Here is an 18,345-nt window from a genome sequence, read left to right on the forward strand (position 1 = left end):
TCTTGATCAGCATCAATAGCCGAGTCGATTGAGCCATGTCTGTCTGTCCGTCTGTCCGTCCCCTTCAGCGCCTAGTGCTCAAAGACTATAAGAGCTAGAGCAACGATGTTTTGTATCCAGACTTCTGTGATATGTCAGTGCTACAAAAATATTTCAAAACTTCGCCCCGCCCACTTCCGCCCCCACAAAGGACGAAAATCTGTGGCATCCACAATTTTAAAGATATGAGAAAACCAAAAACTAAGAATCGTAGAGAATGACCATATCTTTAAGACTGCAGAATCAGAATTGGATCGTATTATTATTATAGCCAGCATCAAGAAAACAATTTCATTTTTTCTCGCCCTGTCTCTCTCTAACACACACGTAGCATAGGCGGCTTTGCTTAGAGTAAAACATTAGCGCCTAGATCTCAGAGACTACAAAAGCTAGAGCAACCAAATTTGGTATCCAGACTCCTAATATATCGTACCGAGACGAGTTTGTTTCAAAATTTCGCCACACCCCCTTCCGCCCCCGCAAAGAACGAAAATCTGTTGCATGCACAATATTGCAGATTCGAGAAAACTAAAAACGCAGAATCATAGATAACGACCATATCTATCTGATTGCTGAATCTGGATCAGATCAGATCATTTTTATAGCCAAAGGAAACAAATCAATTTGCAGTGGCTACGCAGCGCCCGACGTCACGCTCAGAATGATTTTCTGTCTCTCTCGCACGCACTCTTTGTCGTATCGTTTAATATTAGCGGCGTCTGCCGGAGGAGAGGCATACTGACTTAGTATCGGGTATAACTGTAGAGTTGCGGTGTCCGTAGCAACTCACAACGTTCCCCCTCGTTTACTATATCTAATCAGCCAGACAATGTTTAAATTCTAATTGATTTTTCGAGAACGATATCTTTCACCTGAACTGGACTTGGATGAATAGGAAGAATTTATAAACTCAACTCAAGTTGTTCACCTGTTCAAATAGAGGGGGGTTGAGTGGGCTAAGCTCGGTTTTTCCATCAGTATATTTACGGTATATTTCGGTATATTGCAGAGGGTCGACACCACACAAACAAACTCCAGCGCCATCGTTTTCAACCAAAAACAAACGACCCTTTAAACTTCCAACGTCTTTCAAAATGAGTTCGCCTCCAGATGCCGATTTTGATGTCAAGAATGGAATTATTGTTGCAGAGACGCCTCCGCACACAGAGCTGGCGGCCCTTTATAAGCAGTAAGTGCCCGCTAAATATAGCACATAGTATAGATATGGTCCATATGTAACATGCACACGCCTTACTATATACGCAGCCTAATCTGTCCATATATCTATGGACACGTTACGTTACGTTACCTATTACACGTTACGCGTGCGACTGCCATCGACTTTGGCCACAATTGCCGCTTCGCTGGTCAAGGACAAAGACGAACTCTTGGCCACATATGGTGAAGTGAGTAGTTGTTGCATCCCCACGGTCGATGCCAATGCCAATGCGTAACCTTGATTCCCTCCATTGCCTCCACAGGACGCAGGCGCAGATATTGAACGAAATGCAGCGGCTGTCACGCAGCTGCTCGAGGACATTCTCAATAATGGACCCCTGTTGGCCTTTGAAGGCAAGGGTGTGTGGTTATTTTCCAGAACCCGTACCACAACTAAAGTATTTCCTATTTAGATCCCGATACGCAGATGTGGAACGCGTTCCTAGAGAAGAGAGGAGGAGGTTCCAAGGAGAAGCGGAGCTACTTTACTGCCTGCTGGCTCTATTCCGAGTGCTACATGTACCGCAAAATCTCTGCCATTTTCCAGGCCACACCGCGTCTGTCCGCCTTTGACTACTTCAGGGAGCAGAAGCAAACCGCGGCTAAGCTCAGTGTCGATGCCATGCTGGCTGTGGCAAAGGCCCCTCGCCATAACGAAAGAGACTCGGGTACTTTCCGGCAGCTAATCAAATTAAATTTGTGGGGCAACCGATGCGATCTGTCCATCACCTCGGGCAAGCAGGTGAAACCCACTGGCAATGCTTTCGACCAGGTCACAGATCTGGAACCCAAGCTGCTGATAGACGGCACTGCTGCCATTTGACAGGCAATCGACGGAGCCTCCGGGGACGGTATTGTGGATATAATCTTCGACAATGCCGGCTATGAAGTGTACACGGACCTCATCCTGGCCGAATACATCATTGACAAGGGACTGGCGGCGAAGGTACGATTCAATGCCAAGGCCATTCCTTGGTTCATATCGGACGTGATGGCTCATGACTATCACTGGACACTCCAGTTCCTGGCCGACCATCCCGATCCAGTGCTCAGCGAGCTCGGCAAGAAGTGGCAGCGTTTCACGGCCGAAGGCAAGTTCGAGCTGTCGCCGCTGGAGCAATTCTGGACGAGTCCCTACGAGTTCTACCGCATGCGCGAGGAGAAGCAAGCCCTCTATGCGCGGTTGCAGGAGGCGGAGCTGATAATATTCAAAGGTGACCTCAACTATCGCAAGCTTCTGGGCGATTTCTCTTGGCCCAGCACGGAATCGTTTGCGACCTACTTGAGGGGTTAGTCTACCCACACATTAATCCACTACTAATCACTACTAATGCATTAATAACTCTTAAAGGCTTCCGCCCCACACTCTTTGCACTCTGCGCTCTGTCAAAGCGGACTTGATTTGCGGCCTGGGGCAAGGAGTCGCTGAACAACTCTTTGCTAAGGACAAGGAGTGGATGCTCACCGGCGAATACGGCGTTATACAGTTTGCGAGCAAGTAAACCAAATATTAGGATACCGAAACTCATTAATAGTTGAATTGTTGCAATCTTAGATCATAGCTAAATTGTTAATGTACAGCTTTTTGCGTTGTTATCGCTTTCTCATCAGAGATTTTCCCATAAGGTTTAATAATATACTGGAAACAGCAGCACAGTTTGGAATCATAGCTTTGCCTGGCAGGAAGCCATCAAATTTTCAGTTGTAGACAAAATGTTGAGCGACAAAATGGATCATTCCACTGAGTTGACCAGCCAGACGGCAGTGGACTCCGCCGTCGTCCGCTCGGCAAATATCCAAGAGACGGTGGACCTCGTATTCAACGAAAAGCACCAGATATTTGACATAGCACCCAGGCCGCACGTCGAGTTGTCTGGCCATTTCTTACGAAGTTTCGCCTATTTCACGCTTAAGCACCGCTCGCCCATGACGTTGGGGGAAATGATTAGTTTCCTACATGATAATGAGCCGAAGATAATGGAGATCTTTGGATCCTATGCACACTTCGATTTGAACAGGATTTGCTGGAGTCTGCAGCTGCTGCGCGCTGAGATACAGGAAAACCAGGAGTTTCAGCTGTTCCATGGCAAGGCCCCTGATGTCGAGGACTGGAATCGGTTTATTAGCACTCTGGACGAGGATAGGAATCGTTGGTTCTCCTCCGTCTGGTTGCACGCCGAATGCTATATGTATAGACGCATTTGAGCTATTTTTCGGCGTCCTGACTTGCTCTCCAGCTACGACTACTTTTCGCAGAAAAAGATCGATGCCACGACAAGCGTCGTGAAACTAATGAGGGATGTTATCATGGGTATGCGGGGAATGCTGCGCTCTCAGGAGAAATTCCAGCGCATGCTGAAGCTGTCCCTGTGGAGCAATCGCTGTGATCTGTCCATAAACAAACAGGCTCCAGATGCTCAGTTTCTGAAGCTAATGGCGGATTACGAGTCTGATCTGCTGGTGGATCAGTCTGCGGATGTCTGGCGTGTCCTCACCGAGGCCTGGGACCCCGTTTATGTGGACATTGTGTGCGATAACGCTGGCTTCGAACTTTTCTCAGACCTGCTGTTGGCTGAATATCTCATCGAAACGGGCTTGGCTCTCAAAGTGCGATGCCATGTCAAGGCTATTCCTTGGTTCATCTCCGACGTCACTAAGCAGGACTTTCTCTGGATGCCGAAATTCCTTCGCAGTCACAAGATTGCCGAAATAGCCGCATTCGGACGCCGTCTGCGTCGATACATGCGGGATCGTTCGTTCGTCTTGTGCGACACCTCCTACTTTTGGACCAGCCCCCACGACTGCAGCCAGATGAAGAAGCGCCTGCCCTGCCTGTACGTCTCTCTCAGCGAGGCAGCGCTGGTCATCTTCAAGGGGGATCTCAACTACCGCAAACTGCTAGGCGACATCAACTGGTATTACACAGCGCCTCTGATCGAGTGCATGCGTGGATTCTTTCCGACCAGTGTGTGTGCGTTGCGTACCATAAAGTCGGACATCTACTGCGGTCTTCCAATCTGCACGGTGGAGTGGCTGTCCGAGGACGATCCCCAATGGATGAGGACGGGTAAGAAGGGCGTCATCCAAGTGGCCGTCATGCATAGACTCTCGGGGGATGCACTAGTTTAAAGAATATAGTTTATAAATATCAAAGAATGACCTCGTATTATTTGATACAAGACAGCACATAATACGTATGTTGCTATTGTCATTTTATTATTATTTTATGTTTTATGCCCTATGACCTAGTGTTTGGGTAGGCGGTGTAAGTCGTTAAAATAAGTATTGCATTCCATATTATAGACTACGGCTAGGCATTACCAAGTAAGTATGAATGGTAGAAAAATATGTATGCTCTAAGGCGATATTTATAGCTATGTGTAGATGTTTAGATGTACTCGTTTGTAAGTGTTCAGATCCCGACGCAGATGCTGGGGATCGGCTGTGTTTGCGATGCACATCAAGTTTCAAGTCTTATCAATTGCTGTTGCAAGAAATTAGGTAAAATACAAAACAAAAACGAGAAACTTCTTTAGCGTTTACGTTTGTGATCAGCTTAGGCACCACGCCTAGTCATCCTCCATTTCTTTGCGGTTGTTATATATAATCCAAAATCCAAATAAAAGGATTCTTTTCGTCCTGGTTCTCTTGCTGGTTTGGATGGCTGATGGCTGACCCCTGACCGCTGCAGCTCAGAAGCCACTGTTGAGCTGCTGATATGGCGTCAGATCTTTGGTGATCGAGAAGAGGGCTCCGTCACGAACCATCTTGCATATGAGGGCGCCCAGGTTCTTGGCGTCATCGATTCCGGAGTGAGCACGTCCCTCGAAGGCCAGGTCCACATGGGACAGAGCATAGGCGAAGTTGCAGGGACGATACTTGTACCATTCCCTGTAGATGGCCCTCGCGTCTATCCACTGATTGAAGCACGCTGGCTTGCGTATTCGCTTGCGAGTGCACTCCTTGGCCAGACAGATGCCAAAGTCCCAGTCCGTCCAGGTGACGAAGACACAGTTTCCCAGTATATTGGATTTATTCGTCTTCGGCAGCACCAGGTTGCGCACGCGCAGCTCATTGCGCAGCCATTCGCAGAACAAATTGAGTGCCGTCTGCAGCGGAACACCCGCCTCCACTGTCTTTTGCTGAATGCCAGTCAGCTCAGTGCAGTAGTTGCTCAGGCGCGGCGACTACAACGGCATCACGTACGTGTGAAACTCCTTGCCTGTTTTCAGATTGACCAAAACCGCTGGAAACTATGTGAATCATAAGAATCGAATGATTTGTGTTATGTTTAATCAAAGACTATACAATACCAAGATGTCGCATGAGGAACAAATGCTTTTTCAATTTTCGTTTGACGCTTCATGGTACGGGCGCGCGGGGCTAGTACTTCAATTCTCTTTTACGCTACCTTCGCCTCCGAAGTGCTACTCGGCTTCGTCAATGCCTCGGTCAGCACGAGCTCGAGCCAACCCAGAAATATGCTTGTAGTTGTGTATATGTGTGTATGTCCTAGGTCGGCACGGCCATAAACCGGTTTCGCCCGCAGCATATACGGCTTTTAGCTTCACACACAAGCGCACTGAAAGCATGTCAGTGCTGCGTGCCGCAACCGTAGGGCAGCGTGGTCGCTGATGTCTTTGGCGCGGCACAGTGGGGACTCAGCCGAAATAGTCAAAAAATTGTATGAGTGCTTTAGATAAATTTAATGTAAGCATTTAATAGAGAATTTTCCAATCGAATTTTCAAGATAGTTTTAGTTTAGGAGATATAAGCACTCAAAGTTTAACATTTTTTCAGTGTGCAAATATTTATTGACTAACTAACTAATTTAGCAAGCTGAGACGGCCAAAGGTCCCACTGTGCCGCTCCAATGGCATCGGCGATCCGCGACCACCGCTTCGACGGTGAAGGCATTGCCGAACAGACGAAACCGATGGGCAGCGGGGTCGCGGTAGAGACGAAGTACAGGCGAAAAGGGAATTGAAACCCCGCGCGCTCCATCGTGCCTTTTGGGTCCTAATGTTAGGACCCGCCATAGAACAGCTTTTTGGTCGCTCATGCGACATCTTGGTATTGTATAGTCTTTGGTTTAATGTACAATACTTGGGGCCACTCCCACTCACCAATTATCTCCGACTCCCTCCATTGTGGCGGGGCTTGCTTCTCCCAGCAGGTGGCCTCGAAGTCCACGGAAATGGCATAGGTATAGGGCTGCATCGCCAACAGCTTGAACTTGCGTGACTTCTTTGTCTTGATGGGCACTGCGTTGGCGGGGGCTGTAATGTCTGCCTCGTTGAGCGACTCCTCAGGATCGTTGGCTGGATCTGGACGAGCTCCTTCAACGTAGATGGTATCAATCAGGCCCAGTTTCCTGCAAGCAAAGACAGAAAAAGTTAGAGTTTAAATTTGGGCCTTGCCTAGGAAATGTAAATGGTGTTATAGACAGCTGAAACAACTACAAAATAATCAAGAAAAGATTCTCCAGACGAGACCCTAACCTCTTCTTAGATCTTCTTGCCGTAGCATACGATCATGGGCTTTTGCTCCCACAGCAGGCCGTTGGTTTCGTCCAGGGCTGTGGCTATGACCTCCGGATCGGGCAGGTGGATGAAAGTCACGAAAGCCTGCCCCTTCATGCGGCCCTGCTGCATCACTTTGATCTCCAGGTTCTCCGGCGTCGTGTACTGCGAGTACAGTTCGCGCAGCTGCTCTTCGCCGATGTTCTTGTGAAGGTTTTTAATGTACAACTTGTTACTGGGGTCCCCCTCATTGTAGTTTTTATAGACGGGCAGACACGCGGCTCTGTTTCGTCGCTCTCCAACTCGCTTTCGCTCTCGCTGGGTATGATCTCTGTTTGGATGCCGACGCTTTGCCGGTGGCTTTGAACGACCAGGAAGGAGGAGCGCCGTTTGAAAGACGGCTCGAGATTCATGCGATTCATTAAATGGAGAACCTGCTGATAGAAGCGTGTGTCAGCCTGCAGGGTTTCGCCAATCCTAGCTAGAATCTCTGCGTTGATGGGGGGATAGCTACAGCGGAGATACGGAGGCGGCGGCTGCGTAAAGTCACACTGATTATTGCAGGCATATAGCTTTTGCACGTACTTCCTGATCTCCTTTTTGGCAGTCGCCGTGGATTCGGATGGCGGTGGCTTTGTCTGGGTGCATTTTTTGGCACGACTGCCATCGTGGGCGACACGCGGTCCAAAGGGACTCACGCAGAGCGGCTTGTCCAGTATGTCGTTTAGGCCATTCAGTTCTTCCAGCGCTCGCCGAATTCCGTAGTAGCTCAAGGAGCGTGGTATGATCAGCTTAAACTCCCGTATCAGTTGCGCCAGCTCGTCCATGTCGCAGGGGAGCTTCTTTATCAACAATTTACTGGTTTAAACACTCATGTTACTGGGAAAATTTAAAAATTTGTTTTGAATGCAAAATATTTGCATGTTTTAAAATCAGTGTGACCGACCCGTCTCATTTTTAAAATGTACCCTAAATATACTGACGAATTCAAGTTCTTTTATACATATTCCTTGTTTTTGATCTTCCGTCGAATATTACCATCTATAAAGAATAATTTTATACGATTGATGAATCAATTTTCTATTTAACTGTCTTATTCTTAATTTGATTGGATTTCTATATAACGTTGAAAATGAAATTTAATAGATTGATGAAATTGACAAAATATACCATTATTATATACCGATATACCGTAAATATACGGTTGGTTCAAATTTTACCTCAGAAAATACCGAAAAGTATTAAAAATACCGTAAACGGTCAGCCTGCATGTGCGCTAAAATCAGTGTAACCGTGGGTACCGTTCAACCCGTCTCATTTTCAAAATATACCATAAATAAACCGTCGAATTATTTGTCTTCATATTTGCCCTAATTGTTCTTTAAAATACCTTTAAAAATTAAATTTGTTAAAAAATATATCGGTATTATTGGGCGATAAGCAGAAATACTAGTGTTTTAACTGGCTTTTAACATATTCTTCACTTGCGCCTAACAGCACAGTTTGAGGGACACAATGCGCGCGCTTTTTGAATGCTCTCTGTAAGGGCAGGCCGGTTGTTTGGTCGATAAAGTCAAATAACAAGTGCATTTTTGATTGCATAAAGGAAATGTTTCCTCTTACTTTTACTAATTGCCGTTCATATCAGATTGCCATCATATGCCGATTCACTTCAAACTGTCCTTGGGAAGACTGGCAGTCCGCAAGCGCTATCCTATAAGAGGGAATGAAAGACTAGAAAAGTATACGAATCGCGTGCCTATCACTTGATGGATAATCTTCAGAGCACGTGCATTTTAAAATTAGATACATTATCTGGGGGTCGTAGCGTTCCCGCTGCTATTTTGGATCATTACAATACGTTTTAAATTCCATTACAACAGTTTTCCATTTACCCAAATGGTCAATGCACTTTTGGCGCACGTTCCGAGCACAATTTTTAATCAAATTGAATTCCACATGGAAAAGGCCTGACATGATCTGCTTTTTGATTTATGGAACACACACACGCAATCATGGGGCGGTTATAAAAAGATCAGCACTCAGAAGCAGATTGCATAAAATTTGCAATGATTCAATGGACAACAACAAGGAACCAGATCCAAGTGGGGCAGAAAGACAGAGAGAGGGAGGGGACAGCCACACGATGCAGACACACGACACACTCTCACTTTCGCACCATATGCGGAAGTCCACTTTTTTCGCCACAGACAAAATACAAAATTGGTTGAATGAACTCTGTATGTGCCTCTGCGCGAGGGGCAGCAACTTTTGAATTCACTTTTACTTGCAGCACAAATTGAATCGACTGCGTGGCGGCTTTGCATTTTACATTCAAACTGACTTTGATGGGTTAAGCTATATTTAGAAAATTGCAAGCAATTTCCAGCCAATTGGGTGGAAAATGGCGAAACGACGAGAGTTTTGGAAGGAAATGCGTGCAGCGAAGAAAAACGATCAATACGGAAGGGAATTTAGAGCAAGGATTGTTTAATACGTAGCTGTAGGTAGCACTTACTCTGAGAGCTAGATCTAAACAATAAATTCGTGGCAGCAACTGCAGAGCAGTCCTCTTCAACGCTACGGCTGTGGTCGACTGTTCCAAACTATCCGGCTCCTGATTTATAGAAAAACACTTGGCCTGTTTTATTGTTCCCATTCTCACAGTACGAGTAGTATGTATGATTCATTTCAAAGGAAACCCTCAGATCGAGTCAGCAACGGCAACGGCAACAGGTTTCTTGACGACTGTTCGGCCTCTCTTTTTCCCATTAAATCAGACTGAGATGACAAGCCCCTTTTTACACATTTGCTTTCCACTTAACTATTCCTCCCAAACCCCCCCCCCCCCCCACCGCTCCTTTCCCTCATTGGACAACTAAAACATCTGAGGGATGTGTGATTTACGTTCTAGCAAAACAATGGGGGAAGAGGCTCAACTGGCATTAGTAGTGCCATTAAACACTACTGAAAACCATTTCAATTAACAACAGATTTGCCGGGGCATGCACGGGTGTACGTGTACGTGTACGATTATGGCTGCCTGATTGCAGGCAGAGTCATGATTCGTTCACCGAATGTACCGCGTGCTCGAGCACAATAGACCTGGTAGCCAAACAAAAGGTATAAACAACAGGGGGACTTCCAGCGAATTCCAGGCGGATCGGATCTGTCGCAGAATATCTAAATGGGAAGAGCTCTAGCCCAAAGGCAAATCAAAGTTCGGAATGCAATGACAATCATCACGTGCTAGAGTACAAATACTACGAGTACGAACGAGAATGCAAGCCAATTGACTTTCCCTTGGGCATGCTAATTGCCACTTGCAGATCTATTTATTTATGGATGATTACAATCAAGGTCCTGGAATGCATAATAAATGGGGGTCCAGCATGGTTCCGTCCCAGGACTCAGAATTATTACAATTGATAGAAATTAGTGGAATTGTGGACGGAACTGAAGAAAGGGGAACTGGGGATGGGCCTGCGAGAAATTATATATATTTATTGCGCATACGCCGCGTGCAGCGCGCCGCGCGTGCATGAAATTTCTCTGGGAAGGCCGAAAAATGTCTGACGACGACCACTGCGCTACCCTGCCTATCCCACAGTCCCTGTCCACTGCCGCTGTTGGTAGAATTGCATGCATTTATTGCATTTGTGTACGAATGTGAGAGTATAGTACCGTACCCTTCACTTCACTTCACTTTACTTCATTTCATTTCATTCAGTTGTTCATGTGGACTCGTATGGGTGTACCTACAATATGTTTGGTATATTGTAGGTATAGGTTCGTGCTATTCGTTCACCTTGATGTATTTGTATTTGTACTTGTTTTTATACCCGATACTCAAAATGAGTATTGGTATATTAGATTTGTGGTAAAAGTGGATGTGTGTAACGTCCAGAAGGAATCGTTTCCGACCCCATAAAGTATATATATTCTTGATCAGCATCAATAGCCGAGTCGATTGAGCCCTGTCTGTCTGTCCGTCCGTCCGTCTGTCCGTCTGTCCGTCTGTCCGTCCGTCCGTCTGTCCGTCTGTCCGTCCCCTTCAGCCCCCACAAAGGGCGAAAATCTGTGGCATCCACAATTTCGACGATACGAGAAAACCAAAAACGGAGAATCGTAGAAGATGACTATATCTTCTAGTTATTATAGCCAGAATCAAGAAAACAATTTCATTCTTTCTCGCTCTGTCTCTCTCTAACACACAGGTTTCATGGTCGGTTTTGCCAATTGCAAAATATGAGTTCAAGGATCTCAGAACTCATAAGAGCTAGAGCAACCAAATTTGGTATCCACACTCCTGTGATATCGGACCTTGACCGTTTTGTGTCAAAATTTCGCCACACCCCCTTCCGCCCCCTCAAAGGACGAAAATCTGGGGCATCCACAAATCTCAGAGACTATTAACGCTAGAGTAACCAAATTTAGTATCCGCACTTCTGTTAGATCTCACTATAAAACGTATATCTCAAAATTTCGCCCCACCCCCTTCCGCCCACACAAAGGACGAAAATCTGTTGCATCCACAATATTGCAGATTCGAGAAAACTAAAAACGCAGAATCATAGATAATGACCATATCTATCAGATTGCTATATCTGGATCAGATCAGATCATTTTTATAGCCAAAAGGAACAAATCAATTTGCAGTGGCTACGCAGCGCCCGACGTCACGCTCAGACTGATTTTCTGTCTCTCTCGCACGCACTCTTTGTCGTGTCGTTTAATATTAGCGGCGTCTGCCGGAGGAGAGCCATACTGACTTAGTATCGGGTATGCGGTGTCCGCAGCAACTCACAACGTTCCCCCTCGTTGTATTTGTATCTGCATCTGTGAGTTTTGTGTACGCCATGCTCTTGACTTTGGATAAGTTTGGTAAAAACTGCTTTCAGCCGGATTTCCCGCATTCTCTAACCATCAGAAAACCAGACATTGAATTGCGCAAAGCGTTCATTGGTCAACTTTCTGTGGTGGAGACTTTGTACACCATCAAAATACTCTACAATCGATCCAACCGAAGATCAATACTCTGGAAAGGTTATAAATGGTCTCTAAAATCAAGTTATCTATACGGATGATTAAGTGGGAATTTGCACATAAATTTCTGGCACAAAGCGTATGCCACCTCATCTTCGTTGCGGCTTCTGTTTGTCCATAGAATTCGTCTGTTTGATCTTTAATTTGTGCGCAGCAGTAAATTTACTGCTCTGTATATGATTTTGGATACCCATTGTTGGAATAAATAATCTATAAAATGTGCAAAAACAATAAATTTCAATCAAACGGGTTCCTACTGCTGCTGCTGCTACTATCAGGGGACGATGACACAATCGAGGAAGTTCTCACAGATATATTTATCATCTATTATTAGCTCCCGCTGTAATGGGGAATTATTGTTCAAATGTGATTGCTTTGCAATTGCAAATAGTTTCTGTATTCAATATGCATATGTGTCTCGCTTCTGACACTATCTGGCATTACTTTTAATCAGTTTGAGACGACTGGTTTCCCTATAGCGAAACTACATAAATGCTACCGCATACCGCACGATTCTGGAACCTACCTTTCGAAAACTATGTTGTCCATCCATGAGAGCCAGCACTGTATTTCAAGTGCTTCCCAGTAGTACTTACAATGTTTGCATCGGTCGTTGGAAGGGGTCCAGGTACGGGAGGAGGGTAGGGATAGGGCTGGTTTGTTTGCGGGCTATTCAAACTGGTTTGCACGAGATACGATGTTTAGAATACGAGAGGGAGAACAGAACGAACCACCACTGTGATATGTTCGAGGATTGCGCAACCTGCTATCGGTTGTGTATGTACTCACGAGTGCAGGGCCAAGACCTCCCATTGATCGATCAAGTGAAAGAACTCTGTGGCGGCGAATCTTATCGGTGGATCAGCGATCTACCCCAAGACAGGAATGCGAAACGAATCGCAATACGACTTATCTCTGGCTCGAGTGACAAATCAAAACTGACAATAAAATGTGGGATTATGAAGCACCAAATATTAACTGATTGAAAGCTCTTATTTTATCGCTTGGAATTTTCTTGTTTGTGCTCACAGTATAACAGATACAATAACAACAACAATGACAAAAAAACAACAACAACAAAAATGAAGAGATTCCATTTATAGAAATACTACTACGCATTTCAATTAATAAAATAGTCATAATTAAATTAAAGCCCAAGCCCCAGTCCCTGGCTACTGCACGAGTCGTATAACAATAAGATCTTCCATATGCCCGACGATTACCTATACAGAGAAAGGTTATAAGCAAGTATATAGGCGTAAGATTATGCATAGTACATAGTGATGCTATTTATACAGTAACTCGAGACCATGCCATCATATAGATTACAAGCTTTATCCATCCAGCAGCAGCATCCCATGCCGTGTTACTCTTACATACCTATGTACATATACATATATAGTGACATATCTATAGTCCATGCTCCGCATACCCTTTTCTATGTCTATTACCCTGCACCCACAGTACTATAAACAATACGACACCCTCAGCTTCGAACCCTCATAAACAATCTCACGCTCGAAATGGACCACGCGTAGCCGATTGCAGGCAATGTAAACAAACACCCTAAACTGGAAGTTGAACATAAAACAATAGATGCCGCACTAGAATCCAGCCGCACCAGAATCACGCCACTCTTCAGAGATCAATTACTAATCGATTCTCAAGAATCACACCATCCTAGCTGACCAATCAGAGGCCCTATTCTCAGCCACCCCCAAGTAATGCAACACCGCTCATACGCAGCGGAAGCCTTTCATCAAAAGCCGCCTTTCCCACATATCGACCGAGTCACGTACTCCATCTCCGAAGCCGAAGTCGAAGCCAACGCCTACGAATCCAAATCCGAATCCCAAACCGAGCATCATAATATAAATAGTCTACATCTAAGAAGCCAACTCAGTTCTGTTCAAGACAAACGTCAATCGCGACACCGTCGGAGAATTCAACCAAAGTTAATTCCGTTCAAGACATCAGACCTCAGTCATCGTCGGGGAAATAACTAACCAATGTACGCTAAGTTTAAGTGAAAGAATAAAACCTTTTTTAAAACTTAAACTGAAGTGTCGCATATTTAACTGCGCAGTCGGTAGGATCTCAGTTAAAAGTGAATCCCTTTTTTAAGACGATCAATTGGCGTAGTGACAGTTACAGTGCGTAATAACCTACAGTGATCAGAGAAAAAGTAACGCTAATACTAAAGAGATCCGCCAAAGAATCTACACACGATCGAACTCAATTAATATTAGGAAAAAATAAATAAATAAAAAGAAATCAACATGCCGCTAACAGAAATACACCTGAACCAAGCCTTGAAGTCAATCAGGCAAATTCCACCATACGACGGATGCCAAGAACGCCTAAGCTCGTTCATAAGCAGGATCGAGTACATCTCCGAATTGTACCCAACAGAAGACATCCGGCAACAAAGCATCATGTACGGAGCCACTGAGGGTCAACTGTGCGGACGAGCACAACTTTTATCACAAAGCCTTCAACCCAACACCTGGACCGATCTAAAAGCAGCCCTAATCAGCAAATTCAACAACCACACTCCATACGAAACGCTGCTACAACAATTACACGACACCAAATTCAATGGGAATATTCGTAAGTTCGTAGAGGAACTAGAAATTAAGTCAAATGTTATAGTAAGTAAACTAAATCTGGAGACTAGCCCAGAAAATAAGATAATCTTTAAAAACGCTCTGGCAAATGCCACCAGACATACCATAGAAGATGCTCTACCCAATAAACTGTTCATCTTTTTAGCAAAGAAACACATTTCTACTATGGCTAATCTAGAAAAATCAGCTCAAGAGAAAGGAATCTACGAAAATTTCGTAACTGATAACAAGAATCACGAACACTCAAGAAACGGAAATAACAATCGTAGGAATGTTGGAACTTATTACCCTCGCTATAGTAGTAACGATTATAACAATCAAAACCCAAGTACTTCCAGAAATAATCATGGATCGAATCGAAATAATTCAGGAAATAATGCCGTAAATAATAAAGGATTATTTAACGAATTTAGAAATTCCACAAACTATCAAATCAATCAGACTCAGGCAGGTAGCAGTGCACCAAATCAGCCAGTCAAACGATCTAGGGAAAGCCAAAGCGGACAAATGAAAATGGATGTAAATTTTCAGCAGAGTGCCTCGGAAGAAATCGAGGAAGACCATATATAGAAATAATCGTAAATAATAAAAAATTAAGAGGTATCGCGGACTCGGGATCGTCAATAAATATAATAAAAGAAAACTATACAGATTCCAAAGTCGATAGCGACAACCGTCCATACCATCAATGGACCCGTCCGTCTGACTCAGAGCATTACACGTAATGCAACCAAAAACTGTCCGACAAAACAAAAATTTTATATTCATAATTTTTCTGAAAATTATGCCATACTCTTAGGCAGAGAATATTTGATGGCCAGCAAAGCCGTCATCGATTACCGAAATGAAACGTTAACGTTAGGAGAAAGGTCATACCCAATCATCCAAAGTGGAGAAGCAATTGCCGTCGGCAAGACCGCACACAAAGGTGTTAAGCCATCTTCAAAGGAAGATATAACTACACCTAAGTGTCTTGACCCATCTCCTGAAGGAGAGCAATACTTCGCTTCCGCATTAGAGAATGAATTAAGGGAATGCAACCAGCTAAGGTTGGAACATTTAAATGACGAAGAAAAGGAGAAACTAAAGAAAGTTCTCTATGAATTTAAGGACGTGCAGTATAAAGAAGGTGACATTTTGACCTTCACTAGTACTATAAAGCACGAAATTAAAACCCATCACGAAGATCCTGTATATCGTCGACCATATAAATATGCTCAAATACACGATCAAGAAGCGACTCAACAAATCAAAGATATGATTAGACAGGGAATCATTCGTAAGTCGAACTCTCCCTATTGTGCACCCATCGCTATGATACCAAAGAAAATAGATGCTTCAGGAAAGCAGAAATATCGTATGGTAGTAGATTATAGAAGTCTAAACGAGGTGACAATAAAGGATAAATTTCCTACACCCAGAATGGACGAAATACTAGATAAACTAGGTAGGTGCCAATATTTCACAACAATCGATTTAGCTAAGGGATTCCATCAAATTCCTATGGAACCTAGCTCAATCCCAAAAACAGCTTTCTTCACGAAGCATGGTCATTACGAGTTCACTCCTATGCCCTTTGGGCTAACCACTGCCCCCGCTACCTTCCAAAGATGTATGAACAATCTGCTAGAAGAGTTAATCTTCAAAGATTGCCTCGTATACTTAGACGACATCATTATATTTTCCACTTCATTGGAAGAACACCTGTTGTCACTAAGGAGAGTATTTGGAAAGTTGAGAGACGCCAACTTAAAGCTACAAATGGATAAGTGTGAATTCCTGAAGAAAGAAACGGAATTCCTAGGCCATGTAGTAACAACTAACGGCATAGTTCCTAATCCAAAGAAAATATCTGCCATAATAAACTTCCCAATACCCAATACAACCACAAAAATAAAATCATTCATAGGTTTATGTGGATTCTATAGGAAATTCATTCCCAACTTCGCTTATATAGCAAAACCTATGACACTCAAATTAAAGAAACGAGCAGTCATAGACCCAACAGAGGAAAAATACGTCGAGGCCTTCGAAAAATTGAAAGTACTTATCACCTCAGACCCCATCCTCGCATTCAAAGATTTCAACAGAATGTTCACGGTAACAACCGATGCAAGTAACATTGCATTAGGAGCAGTGTTGTCGCAAGACCACAAACCAATCTGCTATGCAAGTAGAACCTTAAACGAACATGAAATCAATTATTCAGCAATAGAAAAGGAATTACTAGCTATAGTTTGGGCAACTAAGTATTTCAGATCATACCTGTTTGGTAGAACGTTTGAGATATTAAGTGATCACAAACCCTTGATTTGGTTGAATAACCTCAAGTAACCAAATATGAAGCTACAACGATGGAAGATCAAATTAAATGAATTTGACTTCTAAATAAAATATTTACCAGGAAAGGAGAACCATGTAGCCGATGCGCTATCAAGAGTAAAGATTAACGAAAACCTACTCGGGGAAACCATTAATAGTGATTGTGCAACGGTCCATAGCGTGCAAGAAGATAATACAAATTATATTCCACTTACAGAGAGACCAATCAATTACTATTATAGGCAAATAGAACTGATTAAAGGTAATGAGGATAAGGTAGAAACATCCCACTATTTCCACAAGATACTGATAAAAATCACATATACCGAAATGACAGAATCATTAGCAAAAGATATAATAAAGGAATATGTGTGTACCAAAAAGAGTGCACTATATTTCCATAACGAAGTAGACTTCCCACTGTTCCAAAGGGCATTCCTGGAGATAATCAGTCCAAATCACTTCACTAAACTGATTAAATCCAGTACCAAACTCATAAATATTCCGAACTTCACCCAGGTATCGAAAATACCACTAATTGGTTTAAAGGAAAATTCTACTACCCCGATTATCAAAAGTTAATCCAAAATATTATCAATGAATGTCCTACGTGCAACGTTGCTAAAACAGAGCATCGTAACACCAATCTAACCTTCGAAATCACCCCTGAAATACAAAATATCAGAGAAAAGTATGTCATGGATTTCTATTTGGTAGGCAATCAACAATTCCTATCATGCATTGATGTATATTCTAAATTCGCTACCCTTGTAGATGTTAAGAGTCGTGACTGGTTAGAAACCAAGAGAGCCATCATAAAAGTCTTTAACGAAATGGGCAAGCCACAGGGAATTAAAGCCGACAAAGATTCAGCCTTTATGTGCGCAGCATTGCAAGCATGGTTGAATGCGGAAAATGTGAAAATCGAAATCACTACCAGTAAAAACGGAGTTTCTGATGTAGAACGACTACATAAAACGATCAATGAAAAATTTAGAATCATTTCAAGTGAGGATAACTGTAGTGTATTGACACTCAGACTTAAGCACGCGTTGTCTTCAAGATTCTCTTTTATTCTATCCCCCTTGGATGGTGTGACCGTATATAGATATTAATATAATACCTAACACGCCTCTCCTTAGATGTTTAATATACATGTCATTTACAAATCTATTTTCTTATAACAATTTGATTTGTGTACTTAATCTAATTAGCGTATATAAAATTTATGTGATTTCGTATTTTTCTTTCTTCTTAATCTGTTTAGTATTTGTTTCAGTGTTTAATTTGTACATAATTTGATTTCATAATTCCTTTCTTTATATTATTTTATTGTTAAATACGCTTTACTACCTTCCCTGCCTCACGTGGTCTCAACTCTCTCCTGGTGGGTGTTGGTTGAGAAACTATTTGTTCATTGTTGGTTTTGGAATTGTCATCTACTGAACAATTGCTTTCGACATCAGGTGTTTTCGCATTAGGCGATGTATGATTGTTAGTGCTTTGGTTTCTAATTTGATCCAGGTGACGTTTTATTTCTCTGTTATTGTTCGCCAAAATACAACAATACG

The 18,345-nt window shown here is 43.3% G+C and overlaps 1 protein-coding gene and 2 pseudogenes across 1 annotated transcript; 2 read left to right on the forward strand and 1 right to left on the reverse strand.

Annotated features, from left to right (window-relative positions):
• Positions 1-1,005: 1,005 nt before the first annotated feature.
• Positions 1,006-2,835, forward strand: LOC117192900 (annotated as a pseudogene).
• Positions 2,836-2,928: 93 nt separating this feature from the next.
• On the forward strand, positions 2,929-4,771 carry LOC108159630 (damage-control phosphatase ARMT1). The gene is given in 1 exon segment (XM_017293087.2): positions 2,929-4,771. A coding segment is annotated over 1 exon segment (1,416 nt). The 5' UTR covers positions 2,929-2,970; the 3' UTR covers positions 4,387-4,771.
• On the reverse strand, positions 4,716-7,720 carry LOC117185948 (annotated as a pseudogene).
• Between the last annotated feature and the right edge of the window lie 10,625 nt (positions 7,721-18,345).

Source organism: Drosophila miranda (assembly GCF_003369915.1).
Source record: "Drosophila miranda strain MSH22 chromosome Y unlocalized genomic scaffold, D.miranda_PacBio2.1 Contig_Y2_pilon, whole genome shotgun sequence".
NCBI classification, from domain to species: Eukaryota; Metazoa; Arthropoda; class Insecta; order Diptera; family Drosophilidae; genus Drosophila; species Drosophila miranda.